This window comes from Ursus americanus, chromosome 32, assembly GCF_024610735.1.
Source record: "Ursus americanus isolate L20-20 chromosome 32, mUrsAme1.1.p, whole genome shotgun sequence".
Classification (NCBI taxonomy): domain Eukaryota; kingdom Metazoa; phylum Chordata; class Mammalia; order Carnivora; family Ursidae; genus Ursus; species Ursus americanus.
This window is the reverse complement of record NC_142158.1, coordinates 29,430,008-29,447,719: the sequence shown is the minus strand read 5'-3', so window position 1 is coordinate 29,447,719 and position 17,712 is coordinate 29,430,008. Positions and strand designations below refer to the sequence as shown.

At 58.4% G+C, this 17,712-nt stretch overlaps 1 protein-coding gene across 2 annotated transcripts in view; it reads left to right on the top strand.

Annotated features, from left to right (window-relative positions):
• Positions 1-8,517, top strand: part of GRM4 (glutamate metabotropic receptor 4) — a 107,165-nt gene extending 98,648 nt beyond the window's left edge. For both annotated transcript variants that reach the window (XM_087858028.1, XM_045795736.2), the window contains 2 exons: positions 1,166-1,412; positions 7,568-8,517. In XM_087858028.1, the coding sequence (XP_087714154.1) occupies positions 1,166-1,412; positions 7,568-7,617 (297 nt within the window). In that variant the 3' untranslated portion in view covers positions 7,618-8,517. The remainder of the gene's footprint in view (positions 1-1,165; positions 1,413-7,567) is intronic.
• The last annotated feature ends 9,195 nt before the right edge of the window (positions 8,518-17,712 follow it).

Sequence of the window (17,712 nt, the reverse complement as noted above, 5' to 3'; positions counted from 1 at the left end):
CATGCTCAGGATCACGTCCCTCTTTCCTTTCAGACCCTAGGGCTTCTCCAGCCTCTCTCTCAAAGGACAGATCCAGGTCATGGAGCATTTCTGGAGAAGGGCAGGAGACGGGATAGAGTATGGATGTCAGAGGGGGTCGGCTGGAGCTGGGGGTCAGGGAGAGCTTCCTAGAGGAGGTGGCACATCAGCCAGGCCCCCGGGGAGGGGACCCAGGCCTAGAAACAGCAGATTTAGGGGGCAGAGCATTTCCTGCCTTCTCCATGCCCAGACCTAGGGGCCACAACCTGGGCCTCCTCTGGCCCCGTGCAGGCTGAGGGGGGCTGGAGGGACAGCAGAGGCCTGGAGAACTGGGAAGGACGGAGGAGGCAGGCAGGGGACCCCAGGGGGCGGTGGGAATTGTCAGGCCCTGCCTGGAAGGCCCCACTATTGAAGAATGGATTATCCGACACCCAGATTAATGGACTTTCATTTTGCTAAACATCTGTCACCGTTAGTGCTGGTGAGCGAGCGTGAAATGAGCTTTGACTGTGCTGCCATCGCCATATCTCGCCGGGCGCTGTGGCTCCCGTGCCAGTGGCCTGCTCTGCACAGTGTGGCGGCGGGAGTCACCGAATGGGGGCCTGGTTGAGGGGCTGTGGCACGGGCACTGGGAGTTACTGCAAGGCACCAGCAGACGTTCATCTCACTCCCAGCCCTGTGCAGGGGGCTGTTCCTCGGAGGGTCAGCTGTGGTCCCCTGAGGACCCTTCCTTAAGGGTGCTTCCCCCATATAGCATGTAGCAGTGGGAAACACTTCCATGCAGTGCCAGGGGCCAGGCATTGTTGTACGTACGATCACCATTTACCTAGGCATTTCATGCTCACAGCAGCCCTATGAGGTAAGTACTATATCGTGCCCATGTGACACGTGGGGACACCGAGGCACAGGGTAGGACTTGTCCGAGGTCGCACAGCTGGAAGTGGTGGAGTCCGGATTTGAATCCAGAGAGTCTGGTCTAAAGTCCCAGCTCAACACCACGACTCCCGTCTGCCCGAAGACAGTGGGACACAGGGCAGGGCAGGGACACAGAGCTGTGGGGGTCTGTCCCCCCTGTGTCTGTCTCTGGGGTCGGGACCGTGAGGCCGGGGCGGAGCCCTCTCTGACACCGCCCCCGGCCTACCTCCAGCTGTACATCCAGACGACGACGCTGACGGTCTCGGTGAGTCTGAGCGCCTCGGTGTCGCTGGGGATGCTCTACATGCCCAAGGTCTACATCATCCTCTTCCACCCGGAGCAGAACGTGCCCAAGCGCAAGCGCAGCCTCAAAGCCGTCGTCACCGCCGCCACCATGTCCAACAAGTTCACGCAAAAGGGCAGCTTCCGGCCCAATGGGGAGGCCAAGTCTGAGCTCTGCGAGAACCTCGAGACCCCGGGTGAGTGCCCGGCCCCGCCCCTTCCCCTCTGGGTCCTGCCCAGGCCCGCCTCCTTCTTGGAGAAGGCCAGCCCCCCACCCGGGCCCTGGCCACGCCCCTCCCTGAGCCGGGTCCTGGGAAAGCCCCAGGCCACAGGTGAGTGGGCGGAGTTCTGGGAGAACCTTGAGGCACCAGGGTAGTGGCCCTCTGCCCCGCCCAATCCTGGTAACCAAGAGAGCAGCTCGAGGCCCCACCCCACCTAGCCTGAGCTGCGCCCTTCCAGGGATCTCTGCCCACGAAGGGTGAGGCCATGGGGGAACCTGGTTCATGCAGGGTGGCAGGGGACTCCGGGATTTCTCTGCCCTGGTGCCCACATCTGGGCCTGTGCCCTTTCAGTCCCTCTGGAAGAAGGGGTTGTCTGGAGGGCCCCTGTCTTCTGGCCCTTTAATAACCCGGGCCCAGAGGCTCTGGCGTCCGCCTGGCCACCCCTTACCAGGGCCCTGAGAGATGGGGACTCAGGATGGGTAAGGGAAGAGGTGGGTTGGATGGAGGGCCTCCAGAGGCCACAGTTCTCAGGTAGCTGGGTGTTCCCAAGGGACTGTCCGAGGAGACCTCCGCAGAGGGTCACACGTTGAAGGGGACCTTGGCATCTGAGGGGCAGGCCCAAGGTCCGGGCCTGGGCAGGATTGTGCATGGGAGGGAGTGAGGCCACCATCTTTGCCAGCTTCTCTGATCTCCACCCCCCCAGCCAGGCCTCTATGAGGAGAAGAGATGGAGGGGAAGGGCATGCGAGGGACAGGTGGGGCCTTGGGGGTGCTAGTCTTGGTGGCAACCATTTCTTGAATCCTGAGTGTATGCCACACTGCATGCGACCTTGAAAGGCAGGTTGTTATTTTTTTATCATCTGTGTAATACAGGTGAGGAAAGGGAGGCTCAGCAAGGTTAGGGACTCACCCAGGTCTCACAGCCAGCAGGGGGCTGGGCTGGACTTGACCTCCACGGTGGTATCCCTACTGCTTTCTTGGAGAGACGGGGGCCTCTGCCCTGGGGTGAGCTGTGGGGTCTCCCGCCTGTGGGGTGGGCTTCTGGGGCCCTCCCTTCTAGCTGCTCCAGCAGGGGGAGAGATGGTGGGGTGGCTGTGGTCACCCCTGCCCACTGGCTTCCTCCCTGGACATCGTGCAAGTGTCCAAATAGTTTAAATGGCAGCTGCTCCCTCCCTCACTCTCTGAAAGTCCTGGGGGGCTCCCACTGGAGGGGAAGGAGGAGAAGAGCTCCTCCCCCTCCCCGGAGACTCTCAGTCCCTGTGGGACCTGGCAGTTAGCACTCAGCTTCTTCCCTCTCATCCTGGGGGAAAGGTCAGAAATGGACATTATTGATGGCAGCAGGAGGGATATGGGCTAGATTACAGGGGGGTCTGGAGCACAGGCTCCAGAGAGGAGGCCCTTTGTCACCCATCAGGAGGTCAGGAGAACAGGAGACCGGGCCGTTGTGGTGTGTTTCGGCTGGGGCAGCACCTCTCACAGGCTCCCCACCTTGGGGCCTTGGGGAATTGTCTTCCCTTCCTTTCTCAGCACGGCTCCCGCATGTGAGAGACTGCCATCTGTGGAAAGAAGGAAAGTCCCATCCTGCATTCAGGCAGGATTTTTCACTCCCAGATCCCTCGCCCCTGTTGAGTGATCTTCACAGCAGTCCTGTGAGGCCGGGGTAGGGCTAGAGGTTTGACCCCTCACCCCCCCAGCTGAAGCCCAGAGAGGATGAGTGACTATCCTGAGGTCCTGCAGCAAGGCGGTGGCTGGCTGACCCCACACGGTGTCTTTCCCTTGACCTCGACTTCACACTGCTTCCCTATCTCTGGGGCCCCGGTCTCTGTGCGGAGCAGTATGGGTGGCTTCTGACATGCCCCCTTCTTTGACATGCTGAAGACAATGTGTGCCCTGCCCCTGCCCCATCTTCTCCAGATGACTGCTGGTTCCAATCCTGCTCCTCCTCCCAGAGCCTCCCTGGGACCTACAGCCCTGGGACTCGCTTCAGGGGCCACCTGGGCCCTCCACTCTGAGATGGCAAGGGGCTTTGTCTTCCCAGGACTCCCACCTCTGGCCTTTTGTGTCTAGATCTGCAGAAACCTCAAATGCAGCCCCTCACCAGACCCTTCTGTCCTAAGCAGGGACCCCTCACTGTTCCCCACCCCATACTCCTGACTTCCATTTTCCTCCTTCCCACAGAGATTTACCCTTCCCAGGTTCCACCCTCCATGCCTTCCTCCACTGGCACAGGACCAGGTGTGTCAAATGGGCCCTGCTCCAGGGCTCATCCGAGTGGGGCATTAGCCCTCCAGGGACCATGGGTGTCTAACTGGAGATAACACCCTGACCCCATAGGGTGATCCTCATGGTGCTGTCACTGGCCAGAGGGAACCAGAGGGCAGGGCCTTCCCAGACAGCCCCTCACTGATGTGGCTTCTTCTGCCTCTGTTGAGGTTGGTCCCCTGGGGACAAGGTGGAATTACCACCCCTTCCCACCCCAGCCCCCACCAGACAAGGAGGGGAATGGAGGCCCGAGGGGAGGGAGACACAGTGTTCCCAGGGCCGTTCCCTGCAAGAGAAGGATGAGAGCTGTTTGCTCCCTCCCCCCTGCCGTGGGAGCCAGAGGCCAGGGCCCCGCGCCCCCAGGGTCCCTTAGCTCAGCAGCAGCAGGAGTTTCGGAGGGGCCGGGTGGGAGCCAGGTGATTAATTCTGGGGATGCCAGACTGAGGGGGTGTGAGCAGGAAGAGTGGGGAGATGTCACTCCTGTGGAGGAGGGACATTTTTCACTCTGTCACTGGCAGGCCACGTATCTTTACACAAACAACGGAATAAATAATTCAGGGGCCCGATTGTGGGTAGATCGGGCATGGAGACACAGGGCAACAAATGGGGGCTGTCAGCTCAGGCTTGCCACTGCCCGGTTAATTGTTCTCTGAGGCGGCAGGGTCTGACACCCAGCAAGGGCCTATCTCGGGCAAGGGGTGGGTTCGGGGCCCTTGGCTCATAGCCCCCGTACCCCCCCTTTGGGCTGAGGACACCCCTGGAGCATCGCCGTCCCCACGCTGTTCTCATGGCTGTAGTTACTTCAGCCCTGCCCCTTTGCCCACCACTTGGCAGGGTTTAAAGAGTATTTCCCTCCACCCCATGGCTGAGAGCCACCCATTTTACGGATGAGGGAATCGAGGCTCTGAGAGGTTCAACCTGTCCGAAGGGCTACTTGGCAGGTGCTGAGATCCCCTGTACCGGGGAGGGCAGGACTGGACCCGAAGTCTCCTGACTCCTGGCCAGAGTGCTTCCTTTGGAGCCTCACGGTTAGCTCCCGGGGGCCCGGGCAGACTCACTGCTCCCATTTTCCAGATGGTGAGACCGAAGCCCCGCTGAAGGACTCTGGGGCCCCTGGCTTGTAGCTGAGGGCCGAATGCGCTTCCAGGTTCTGGAACCCAAGGATTGGATTTGCTATTGGAGACAGCTCTGGTCTTAGAGGGACAGCAGGGCCCAACTGTCCCTCACCTCCCCACCGCTTTCTCTCCTCCCCCGGCCTGCCCTGGTGCCCCTGGTCTCAGTGCTCGTTTCGCCGCAGCTGGTAGAGCTTTGGCTGCTCCTGCTGCAGTTTTCCTTCACCTCTGAGCCACGGCTGCTGACGGGTTTACAGGTTTGGAAACTCAATTTTATCAGTTCACCCAGGGGGTGATGGAGCCCTGGGGAACTGATTCTCACCGGCCTGGCCTGCGGCTCGTGATTCACGTGATTCACGGAGCCAGCTGCCGCCTCTTTTTCTGACCCTACTGGAGAGAGCAGGGGTGGAGACGTGGGGCTGGGGGAGCCCCTCGGGGAAAGAAGTCTGGGCCAAAGGGCCATGGCTCTCTCGTGTCACAGGTGGGGAAATGAGGCCTAGCAGGGCGGGGGAGGAGCTGCCAGAGGTCACAGAGGGAGGCAGTTAGAGGCTCCTGTCCCCAGAGCGCTGATCTGCGCACCCTCCCACCTCCCTTTCAGCACCGCAGCCTTCGTGGCCCGGCTCCTTTGCCCAAGTGTGCCCAGCCCAGGCCCCTCCTGGGCGCTGCCCCCTCCAAACTGCCCTGTCCACGGCCCTTCTTCCCTCGTGCTCAGCTGGCACCCCAGAGGCACACGGGTCATTTTAGAAACAAGGCGGCGAGTCTTGGCACGCTGAAGCCTCCTCCGTGAAGTCACGGGCCATTTTCTCCCATTGTTCCTGTCCGGGTGGCACCTGAGACTTGTCCCTTCCCGGCTACGGCCCGGCCAAGGGATCGTTCACGTTCTGCTTGAGTATTTCCGCTGACGGGGAGCCGAACTGCCACGTAAGGCCACCCTCTCCACTCAGGAGAAAGTTCCTCTTCTCGCTGCACGCCGCCCCTCCCGCCGCCCCGCTCGTCCTACGGGGTACCCCTCTGCTCGCCCCACCCCCCACAAGTTTGCTTCTGGCCACACTTGATGGGCCCTCTGGGAGGGGGACCCGGCAATCCTGCCTAAGTCGGTGGGCCTCCAGCTCACCGGTGCGGTGGGTGGGCAGGATCGGGGACGCGCGCTTCTTCGCTCTTGCTCCATCCGTTCCCACAGGGCTGTGCTGAGGCCAGGCTGTCTGTGTCTGTTCTGCCCATGGAAGGCAGAAGAGGGGGATGTACGGGAGAAACAGTTTTAATCAAATGGCATGCAAGTGGCACGCAGCCCTTCCACTCACGTGTCATTAGCAGGAATGTCATTGAGCGCGGAGCGTGGGAAATGTGGTCTTAACTCGGCAGTCATGGGCCCAGCGCACGGGGTAAAGAGGATCGGAGGGTCCAGCGTGCATCCTGCCACACTGTTCCCCCTCCCTGTCCTCTGCTCTGGGCCGGACACCCTGGCCGAGCCTGGCAGAGGCACCCCTTTTCTGAGCGGACAGGCCCGATGGAGTGTCAGGGCAGCTGTGCGCACCAGGGCTCCGTGCCCGTCTCCCGTCCGGCCTCCTCTGCGCACCGGCGCTCAGCTCCCACCCCCGGCAGCAATTCTGACCTTGATTACTCTCCACTGAGCTGTCCCAGGCCGTGGAGGGAGACTCAGGATCCGGACAGGACAAAAGCAAGGACCTGGCCAGAGTCCTCACCCCTCTGGCCTCAGTGCCTGGTTTGTCGCAGGAGGGTGGCCCTTATCTGGCCTTGTCACTAGGCTGCCGTGAGACCTGAACCCTGGCCCGGTGGAGGTGGGGTAGGCTTATGCTGCCCGGAAGAGCTGACGTTCTCACCCAGCTGGGGATGGGGGGAGAGGTGCCCAGGGGGCCGAGACCAGAAAATGGGGGTACCCAGACATGCAGCCCTGGTCCCGGCGGTGGCTGAGTGAGGGCCAGAGTGATGGGTGCAGATAGGGGAGACTCAAGGCTGGGGTGAGACAGGGACGCCCAAAAGTGGGAAGGGTAGCCACACAGAAGCCTGATGGGACCTGGAGCTCTTCTGCCTTCCTTGGGAGAGGGACGGGGGCCGAGTTAGTCAAAGGGGCCGGCTGGTCAGCTAGTCAGTGTCTAGCCTCGCAGGGCCCCGCCGCTGGTTCCATCGTTTATCCCTCTGTCCCAGCTCGCCACTCCGGTCCCCTAGGCTGCGAGGCTGTGTTTAATGTCTGTACTTCGCATGTCCTCTTCCAGAATGTGTGCTGTCGACCTGAAACACTTCTGTTGATAATACTTGAAGGGTATATATAATTATATCACAAATAAAAATGATTCTCCTCAAGCGTGGTGGAGTCAGGAGGTGGCGGGGGGGCTTCGTCGGGGGTGGGGTTCCGGGGGACCCTCCCAGAGCAGTGGGGTTGGAAGGGAGTGCTGCTCAGAGGAGGGTCCCAACCAAAGAGACAGAGTGAAGAGGCAGGGCACTCCAGGGAAGCGGCCTAGTCCCCACAAAGGTGTGGAGGTGGGAAGGATGTTCAGACACTGCGTGAGTCCAGGGAGTGGGGGAACTTGGTGGGGGGTGGGGGATGCAGGGTGGGGGAAGGGAAGGCAGGGAAGCAATGGGATGGGTGGGGTGGGGCCACCATGCAGTTTGGGGGATGTGAACTGCTAGGTTCAGGGGTCTGGACTTGGTGCCGCGGGCAGGGCCGTGCCTGTGTAGAAGTGGGGGTTTGAAGATGCCAGCCCCTGATGCTGGGTACCCCTGGTCTCTCTCCTTCCAGCACTGGCCACCAAACAGACCTACGTCACCTACACCAACCACGCAATCTAGCTAGGCCGCCAGAGCCGAACAAGAGGAGGAGGACCCAAGACCCTTGTGGCTGACGCATCGGGCCAGGGCCACTCCCAGGGGCCCAGCTGATGTCTTGCCTTCCCGTGGGCGCCCACGGACGTGGCTTGGTGCTGAGGACAGCAGAGCCCCCGGCGGTCACTGCTGGGCAGCCTGGGCAAGCTGGGCAGGTGACAGGAGGAGGACAAGGGGCCGGGGCAGCTGCAGGCCACCCCAAGAGCCTGCATCTTGGACCATGGCCCCTCCCAGCCCCAAATGACAGGGGCTCAGGCTGTGTGGGCCCCAGAGCTGGTTTTCTCTCTCTCCCTTCGTCTCTGCTGTCCCATTGGTGACCGTCCAGTCTGTTTCCATCCCTGTCTTTATTTTATCCCTGCCTTTTCTCTGTCTCCACCTGTCTGTGTGCTCTGCTTCTCCCTATCTTCTTTCTTTCTGCCTCTGCTCCCTCTCGCTCATGCATCCTCCATCTCCAGGTCTCTCTGGTTTTTTCTCTTGTGTTCCGCCTGGGTCTCCTGTGCCCTTTTCTTTCCTGTCCTCAGCCCCCTCCTTGCCTTCATTACATCCAGCCTTTGCTTTCTCCCTGCCACCGTCGCCCAATTCACCAAATCTTACGTGTCGCAAAAGAGGAAAAAAGGAAAAAAAATTCAAAACACAAAAAAGCCAAAACAAAACCAAATCTCGAGTGTGTTGCAAAGTGCCGCGTCCTCCCGGTGGCCTCTGTGTGTGTCCCTGTGGCCCGCAGCCTGCCCGCCTGCCCCCTGCCCGTCTGCCGTGTGTCCTGCCCGCCTGCCCCCGCCTGCCCCTCCTGCCGATGACACGGAGTTCAGTGCCTGGGTGTTTGGTGATGGTTATTGATGACAATGTGTAGCGCATGATTGTTTTTATACCAAGAACATTTCTAATAAAAATAAACACATGGTTTTGCACCCTGGCTCCACGTCCACCGCGGGTCCTGCAGGGGGACCCCCGTCTCAACCTGCAGCAGGAGAGCTGGAATTAGAGGCAAGGAGAAAGTGGGTCATGATGGAGACTTAGGGCTTCGGGGTGGTGGAGGCTGCCTCTGGGGCTGGCACGGAGTGGGAGCACAGAGAGGCCCTGGGCAGGGAAGGACCAGGACTTCGCAGCAGATTCTAGAACTCAGCCCCTGGTGGTCCCCTCAGTAAGGGGGGGTGTTCTATTCCTGTCCCCTGCCTTGCAGCCCCTAAGGAAGGTACCATCTCTGCCCTGCCTCTCCCCGGACTCGCATTCCTCATGCCTGGGACTCCGACCCCTGCCCCATAACCCCAGCCTCTCCTTCTCTGTCCAGCCTGGAACCTCTCCTCCTGAGAAATCGGCCCCCACAGCCCTCCGCTCCCGCCTGTCCTGTCTCCAGGTCGCAGGTGCTAGGATGATGAGTGTCTGTCCTGGAGACGAGCGTGGCGTGTGTCCGTGTGAGCCAGCTGCAGGATACAGCGTGTGTGGTTCCTCCAGCCTTGCGTGTGTGTCTGTTTTGGCTGCGTGGCTGTGCCCCTGGTCCCCCGTAGGCATGCTTGTCTGGGTAGTGTGTCTGTTTAGGCCCAAGAGTCCGCAGAGCACCGACATTGTGAGGACGCCTGCCCCGGGCCGGCGGCAAGTTCACAAGTGTGTGTTCATAGCAGCTGTTCCTTGGCAGGTTGGGAGGTGGGGAGTGGGAAGCCGTCTAGGGGCTGGGCCCTGCCAGGGGAAAATTACAGAGCTGGAGACACAATGAGGCCACAAGCAGCAGCTGAAGCCCAGGCTTCCTGGGCCGCCCCTTCCTGGCCCACCCCCTCCCACCTCCCCGGCCAGCTGACTGCAGTGCAGGGCTGTGGGGGCCAAGGGTCTGGAGGGTGGGGGGGGGCAGGCCGGGACTGGGTGTGTGGGGGTGTGTGTGTGTAGAGGTGAGGCTGGTGCATCATGGGTAGCGGCCCCTGGGTAAGCCCATCTTACTCCTGGGGGACGACGGGTGTCACACACCTCTGCTCAGGAGATCTGGTCCCCTGGAGGATCCCGAGACCGCATGTGTGTAGAGCACCTCCTTTACGCTCAGTAAGTGTTTGTAAGGGAAGGAGGGGGAAGCGTGTTTCTCCCTGACCGCCTTGCCTTCGTAGGATGGTTCCTAAGACTGCACCCAGAATAGATTCTAGCCCGTGCTCTAGCCTAATCAGGCAAGACTAGCTTTGCCAGAAGCTCCCAGGGCAGAGTGTGTGTGTGTGTGTGTGTGTGTGTGTGTGTGTGTGTGTGTGTGAGATGGGGGTGGTTTGGATGGAGAAGGGGAGGGTGGCATCTCCAGTGTGGGTAACTTGTCCCCTCTCCGGTCTGTCTCCTCAAGGTGATTGCTGTGCTGAGGCCCAAGGCTGGGGGAGGGTTTGATGCTCAGCCCAGGACCTCCCCAGGTGCCCTCCCCACACCTGTGGAGCCCGTCTTCCAGGTTCCAGGGGGGGAGAATCACCTTCTTTCCAAGGGGGGTGCAGCCCCCTCTCCTCCCCTCAGCACCTAGAACCCAGGGAGGCTCTTGGTGGGCATAGACCCATCAGGCATTCCTGAGGCTTGGCCTAGTCCAGCCTGCCTCTGACTCAAAGAAGGGGCAGGTGGGAAGGAGGCACCCAGGCCCTGCCCTCGGGGGGGTACCAGTCAGATGGAGGAGACATAGCCCCACCTTCAGGGACTGCTCTGTCTGAGAGGAGAAACACAGTCTCTCCTCAGGGAGCTTCCAGTCTGATGGGGGAGCTGCAGCCCCCAGCATCATTCTACAACCTTGAACTGCTAAATATCCCAAAGTAACATCATTATGGGAGTAGCGTGGGTCAATGGGGAAGCCTTGGGTGGGGTGTGAATTCTAAGCAGCTGTGTCAGGGGAATAGAGGAGAGGTGTGTAGACTCCGGGGGTGTGAGGTGGAGAGGAAGGACCAGTCTCCCCAGGACTTCCGGGAGTCAGACCTCCCTTGTGGGAGGGCGGGAGCCACCCATCACCTAGAAGGCACAGCTAGGGAAGCCTGGGCTGGGATCCCACAGGTGGGCCTGGGTGGGACCTGTTCTGATGCATGGGTGGGGAAGACCCACGGCTGCTCCCCTTGCTTCCTATGCCATGCTATGAATTCCCCTCATGTGGGACCCCCAGGAGAGTGGACAGATCAGTAGTACCTTCAGAATTTCACATGCCAGTAAGATGGGGGTGGGTTTGCAGGGTTCCTGGTTCCCTGGAGAGAGGGCCAGTGGCCCTCAGAGACCTTTGCTCTGCAAGGGGGGTGATGGGGTCTCCCCAGGCTCCCAGGGAGAGGCCCAGAAGTGCTAGTAGTGGTGGCCCCAGGGCTGAGGTCTCCTCCTCTGGGGCTAGGGCCGGTGAGAAGACATTTTACCATCGCCCCAGGTGTGGGCCATGCAGCCCTGTGGGCCAGGTAAATCAGTGGTTTTCAGGCTGTTCCAGCACCAGAACCCTTTCTTCAGATCAGCATCAGGATCCCTGGGAACTTGTTAGAAAAGCAAATTCTGGGCCCACCCCAGACCTGCCGAGCTGGAAGCTCTGGGGGCCGGGGTCCTGCCATCTGTTCTACAGGCCTTCCGGGTCCCTGCGATGCAAGCCCAAGCTGGAGAACGACTGTCTAAAACTAACCATGTGTGGGAAGGCCAACAGGTGCGGTGGCAATGTGTTGGGGGTGGGGGTGGGAGGAGGTGGTGTTCAAGCCTAAGGTTGTCAGGGACTGGGGCTTGGGGGTGGGTGGCAGAGTTCCTGGGATGCCGGACCTTCAGTGCCAAAACCAAGAAAGCCCTGGAAAAACTAGACGAACTGGCCCCTGTCAGACCCCGTGCTTAACCATCCCTCCAACAGGAGTTAAGGACCTACTATGGGCCAGGCCCCAGGTGCGCAGTAATGAACGAGACCTTGGGGTTTCTGCAGCCAAGAGGGAACACCACCTACTCAAGAGCTTTTGAGGCCCAAAGCCAAGACTGGGTTGCTACCAGCCCTGGGCAGGAGGCCACGTGGCTACCAAGCCAGCAGGGCACACAGGCCACCTCTGTGGAACCCCTGGGTCCCCGGGGACTGAGCTCGAGAGGCGGTACACAAGCCTGGGCCTCTGCCAGCTCAGCTGGGGGTTCCAATGTCTCAGCGTCTGCTTTTCTATCCTGCCGCCTCGGGCCCTGGAGGCAGAGGCAAAGGGGGCCAGAAAGTGGCCTGTTAGCACCATGCCAGGTGCTCCCCACCCCGGCACCATCTTGGCCTCCAGGTCTAGGGAGGGTCCTTCGGGAGCCCACACAAAGATGCTGAGCTTCCGGAAGGCCGTGTGGCTCCTCTCCAGCCAGAGGACAGGCCGTGGGCCCTTGGTTTTAGAGGTCTCACTGAGGCCTGCGGCTTCCTCCTCCCAGCCCGGGATTTCCATCTCCCCATTCAACGTCCAGGGGAGCCTGGGGTGCTCTCCTGGGCATCTAGAGCTTCTCTCTGCCCCCACCACCTGCCCTGCACTGCCCTGGGTGCCCAGCTGGGCTCGGCCCTGGCACTCGGAGCTTCCCAGGGCTAGGACCTCCCCGCAGACAGCCTGGCACTGAATGGCACATGGTGCCCAAATCTCACTTCAGTTGGCAAAAGCAGCAATTAGCATTTAATGAGGCTTCTTGCTTTATTTTTAGGTAACCTCCGAGGCCCTGCCTGTGTAATTCAGCCCGCCATTGCTCGGCAGATAATTAAAGCATGTCACCATAATTTGCCTTTTTTTTTTTTATAAAGCCCGTAATTATGTTTTTATTGCGAGTGAGGGGGGAAAAGAGGAAGGAAAGAAAACAAAGAGGTGAAACTGGGGCAGGAAATGGGGCTTGGCTCCCTCGTCCAGGCTCCTCTACCCCATTGGCAGAACCAGGACCCCCATTCTGGGTGCAGCAACCCCTCGGCCTCCTCGGCTTCAGGGCCCATCCGGGGTACTCCCTGCCCAAGATGGCCTCCTTGTTGGCTTGCCTCGCTGGCACTTCTGCAGTCTTCCTCTTCCAGGGTTGTGGGGGGGAGGGACATCCTGTTCTTCCCCTTTCCTTATAAAACCAGCCCCAGTTCCCTTCAGAGCATTCCAGTGGGCAGGAAGGGGGATGGGGCTAAAAGCAGAGATGGCCGAGTTGGTTTCCTGAGCGGCACACAGGCACCTGGGAGTGCTTTCTACCACACTCCTGTTAGATGTGTAAAGATTTCCCCAGAAAGTGAAATAAAACTCCCCTCCCAGGAAGGGGTCTGCTAACAGAGCCTGGCATCTGGAATCTGCTCTCGGGGGCACTTGTGACTTGCTGTTCTTTCTCACTGTGAGGTGAAGGGCTGTCTTTCTGCACCAGGAACGACGTGGCAGCCAGTACTGTAATGCTGGCGACTGGTGGCAGGCCGTCTTTCCGGGGCCTCTGAAATCGGACTCTCCGAGCCTGTAGGCCATGCTAAGAAGGGCAGCTGCCCACATCTGGGAGCCCACTGCCCCCAAACATCTTCCCAGCTGCCACCTATGCCGCCGAAAATTCTACCGGTAAAGCCTTAGGCCCATGGGCCAAGGTGAGTTCGCCCAAAACACATCAGGTGGTTGGCAATGGTACTGGAGTCAGGTACTGAGACACCAGCTGCCCTGGGGTGCGGAGCAGGGGACAGAAGAATGTGCAGATTACCTTAACTCAAGTATCAAGTAGCAAGGGGTCCCTCCGCCACTTTCAGAGTATCACATCTACCCAGCATCGTGTTACGTCCGCGTGGTTTGTCCACCGTCTTCATCCTCCCACAAGAGTGTCGGCCCCGTCGGCTGATCACAGCTGAACCCCCAGGGCCTAGGACGGTGCCTGACGCACAGCAGGCATATAATGAATCCCTGTGGAATGAAGGACTTGGGCGGGAAGGGCTGGGCTGGAGACCCAGGGGGACCTACTTAGCTGTATCCCCACCTCCGCAGTCCCCAGGGCTTGCCTCCATCTGAGTCTCTGCGCAAAGTCCAGTGGTCATTTCTTCATTGCAGCTGCCCAGTGTCTGTCCCCAGAGGCCTGAGGTGAGCGGGGATGTAGCATGCCGGTGACCGGGCAGGGAGCTGACCACCCCCCCACCCCCTCAGGGTGACGGGCACCCCGGAGTCGGAATGGGGAGACCCGGAGTCTAGGTAAGGCTCTGCTGCTAACTCACAGTGTGCCCTTGGGCACGCTGCTTCCCCTCTGTGGGCCTCAGTTTCTTCATCCCTAAAATGAGGGATGGAGCTCTGAGCCCTCTGAGCCTGGGTAGGGAGCCAGCATTCCAGCAGTACAGGAAGGGGAGGTGACTGCAAAGAAGAGTCTTTGGGGGCATGTTGCTATGGCAACTGCACACACCAAGGGGCGGGGGAGGGGCTTGCTATGCAAATGAGGCCCTTGCTTTGGCATCCCCAGTCTCTGACGTCTGCGTCTGTGTGTGATCAGAGGAGGCTTTGTTAAGATCGTGGGGCAGGGGAAGAGGATGGAGAAATGATGGGGGTTGTTTGGGGAGCAGGACAAGTCCCGGTGGGCCTGCCAGCCCTGAGCTCTACCACGGTGTGGTGTCTGGTTTACCTTTGAAACAGCAGCAGCGGAGGAAACTGAGGCCCAGAGGGTCAAGGAGTTCATCAGGATCTGAGAGGCCCCGGACAGACCCTTCCTACGACCATCCTGGTCAACCTAGGACATTAGGGAGGCACGGTTTTCAGAGGGCCCCGGCCAGCCTCTCCTGGGAAACACTGTCCCTTCTGTGGGTGCCCTTGGGAAAGCAGGGAGCAGAGCTGGGAGGGAAGAAGCCTGGCTTTGGTCTCTGCCGGGTCACTGTGACTCGGGCACCTGAGACACTCAGCCCTCCGACCCTAGGTGTCTGCATCTGTGAAACGGAGATAACTATCTACTGAAGACGATCTCAAGCCTTCAAAAGGAAACACAACAGGTCAGGAGGGGCCTCGCGCCTGCCCCGGAGCCTTGGCTGCCTTACCCTCCAAGATCCCACTTGCCCTCCTCTGTGGGTTAGGGCTTTTTTTCCCCCCTACTCCTCAAATGCTGGGGCTCCAGGCCCCTGTCCACGTATTCTTCTCTTCTATCTTGAAAGTCCATGGTCTCTCCCAATCTAACCTCGCGGCCTCAGCGCTCCCGCGACGTTCTGCAACCTCCCCCTACATTTTTCAGTCTCCCTTGCAGTAGGGTTGAGGTCACGTGACAGCTCCGTCCAATGAGCTGTGGGGAGCGACCACGCCCATCCCACCGGCGCGCTGGGCGTTGGCGCAGGTGCAGGTGCAGGTGCAGGTGCAGGCGTCCCTGGGCCAGGCGGTTTCTTTTGCTGTGACAGCCGTGGATGGCGCGGTTTGAGATAGTGGCATTTAAGATGGAGGGCACTTGGGTCTCAGAATCACTGGTCGGAGCACATTCTCTGCCGACCCACTGTGAACTTCGTATGAATAAGAAATAAGCTTTTTCTGTTGTTAAGATGCTGCGATTTCAGAATTTATTTGTTTCTAAGTTCTAGCTTTTCCTGTTCTGACTAATGTATCATCAGACAACTGCCAAATTTATATTTCTCTCTCAGCCACCAAACCTCCTTCTGTGCACCCTGCTAGTTACTCAGAATCATCATGGTGGAAACCACAGCCTCTCCTAAATGTGTTCCTCTCCCACGCTCCGCGTTTTGGTGATCCAGCAGCCTCCTGAGCCAAACACCCCGCCCCTTCCCCTGCACCCCGCTTCGCACCTCAGGTCAGTGGCTAAGTCTCCACCGTTCTCCCTGCCGCCTCTGGACCTCATGCCCTCACCACCTGTCGCCTGGACGGCAGGCACAGCTCCCCCAGCTTCCAGCCTTCATCTCCGTTCCTTAAACGTGTTGCTCCCTGCCTTCTGGCTTGTGTCCTTCTGGGGAGAAACCGGCCGTCATCCTGATCTTTGTCCTTTCATATATAGTGTGTCTCTCTGGCTGCTTTTAAGGTTTTCTCTTTATCGCTGGTTTTAAGGAATTTGATTATGACGTGCCTTGGTATGGCATTTCTTCGTATTTCTTGTGCTTGGGTTTCGTGGAGTGTCTGGGATCTGTGGGTTTTCATATTTGAGAAGTTTTTGGCCATTATTTCCTCAAAACTGTTTCTGCCCCCCCCCCCATCTTCTCTCCTTCAGGGACTTCTATACACATGTATGTATTAGGTCTCAAAGTTGTCCAATAACTCAGTGATGCTCTATTCTTTCATTTTGGGTCTTTTTTCTCTTTGTGTTTCGTTTTGTATACTTTTTATTACTATGACTTCAAGTTCGCTAACCTTTTTCCCTGCGGTATCCAGCTGCTGTTAATTGTTTCTAGTGTGCTTTTCATCTCAGTACGTAGCTTTCATCTCTAGAGGTTTGAGTGGGTCTTTTTCATACCTTCCATGTCTCTAGTTAAATGTTCGTTTTCCTCTGGCTTCTTGAGCATGTGGAACCCAGTTACAATAACTGAATATCCCTGTCTGCTGATGCCGTGTCATTTCTGCGTTGGTTTCAATTGATTCATTGGGCTGCATATTCTTCCTTCTTTGACCTGATCATTTTTTAAAAGATTTATTTATTTATTTTAGAGAGTGAGATAGAAAGAGCAAGAGAGTGAGCACGGAGAGGGGCAGAGAGGGAAGGAGAGAGAGAATCCTCAAGCAGACTTCCTGCCCAGTGAGGAGCTCAATCCCAGGATCCTGAGACCATGACCTGAGCTGAAATCAAGAGTTGGCTGCTTAATCAACTGAGCTACCCAGGCGCTCCATATTGGATACCAGATATTGTGAATTTTATCTCATAGGGTGCTGGTTATTTTTGTATACATATAATAAATACTCTTGAGCTTTGTCCAGAAGTGTGGTTACGTTACTTGGAAACGGTTCCGTCCTTTCAGGTCTTGCTTTCAAGCTTTGTTAGGGAGGGGCGGAGCGGCAGTCAGGCCTCGTTCTGCCCCACTATGAAGCAGAAACGGTAGGCTTCCTGCTCCGGCTGGTGGGGTGTGTGCAATCCCAGGGATCATTCCCTCTAAGCAGCTTCTGCATGCTTCCTGCTGGAACCTGATTGCTCTTCAGCTGAGCTCTGGAGGGAGGGCTCTGGGATTCTCTCTATGTAGCCCTCTCCTCTCTGGCCTCTGACCTGTGAACTCTACCCACCTTGGCCTCTCTGTCTGCCCAAACACAGGAAACTCCAGGCTCTGACTGGGTCCCCTCTCCTTGGGCCAGAGCCTGGAAGCTGTCTTTGGGCATATGGGGGAAATTGCAGGGCTTACCTCATTTGTTCTCATGTCTCAGTGATCACTGTCATTTGTTGCTTAATGTCCAATGTTTGAGAACCAGGGTTCTATGTATTTTTTGCATTTTGTTGCTGTTTCAGACAGGAAGGTAAATCTGGGCCCTGCTACTTCATGTTGGTTGGAAGTGGAAGTGTCCTCCTGTCTTTCTAAGATGCAGACAGGCTCAGCCATCTCCTGCTCATTTTTATCCGAGGTTCCTGGGTGATGTTGGCCTACTACAAGAAGGGCTAACTCAGTGTCAGGCACTACTCTAACACGTGAGGGGAGTACTGGTTTTGTTGTCACTTTACAGATGGACACACTGAGGCTCAGAGAGGTAAAATCACTTGCTCAGGCACACACAGCCAGGAGGTGGTGGAGCTGGGATTTGAACCCAGGTGGTCTCGCTCCGGTGCCCACCCTTAGCCTCCCAGCTGCGCTGCTTCTCTAAGACCCACTGACCGGCTTCTGTCTGCCGTTCCTTTCTCCGTTGGGTTGTTTCTTAAGCACTGCCACGTGGGCAGGTATGCTGCTAGTTACTGGAGATGTAGAGCAACCAGCTTGAAGAAATACTGATGAACCAGGGGGAAAGTGGAGGGCAGGTCCGTGCCCCCAGAGCTCAGGGGCTCTGAGTCCATTTCCTGAAGGAGTAGCACCGGAGCCAGTCCCAGAAGGATGAGAGGTCTGTAAGTGGGAAAGAGGGATGAGCAAAGGGAGAGAGGTGATAAATAACATGATATTCAGGGGGAGGAGCCAAGAAGGAACTTTGGGAAGATGGGGAGGAGCACTGTAGGGGTGAAAGATGAATCTGGAGAGGTGGGCAAGGGTGAGGGGAGGAGGGCCTTGTAGGGTCTGCCAAGTGG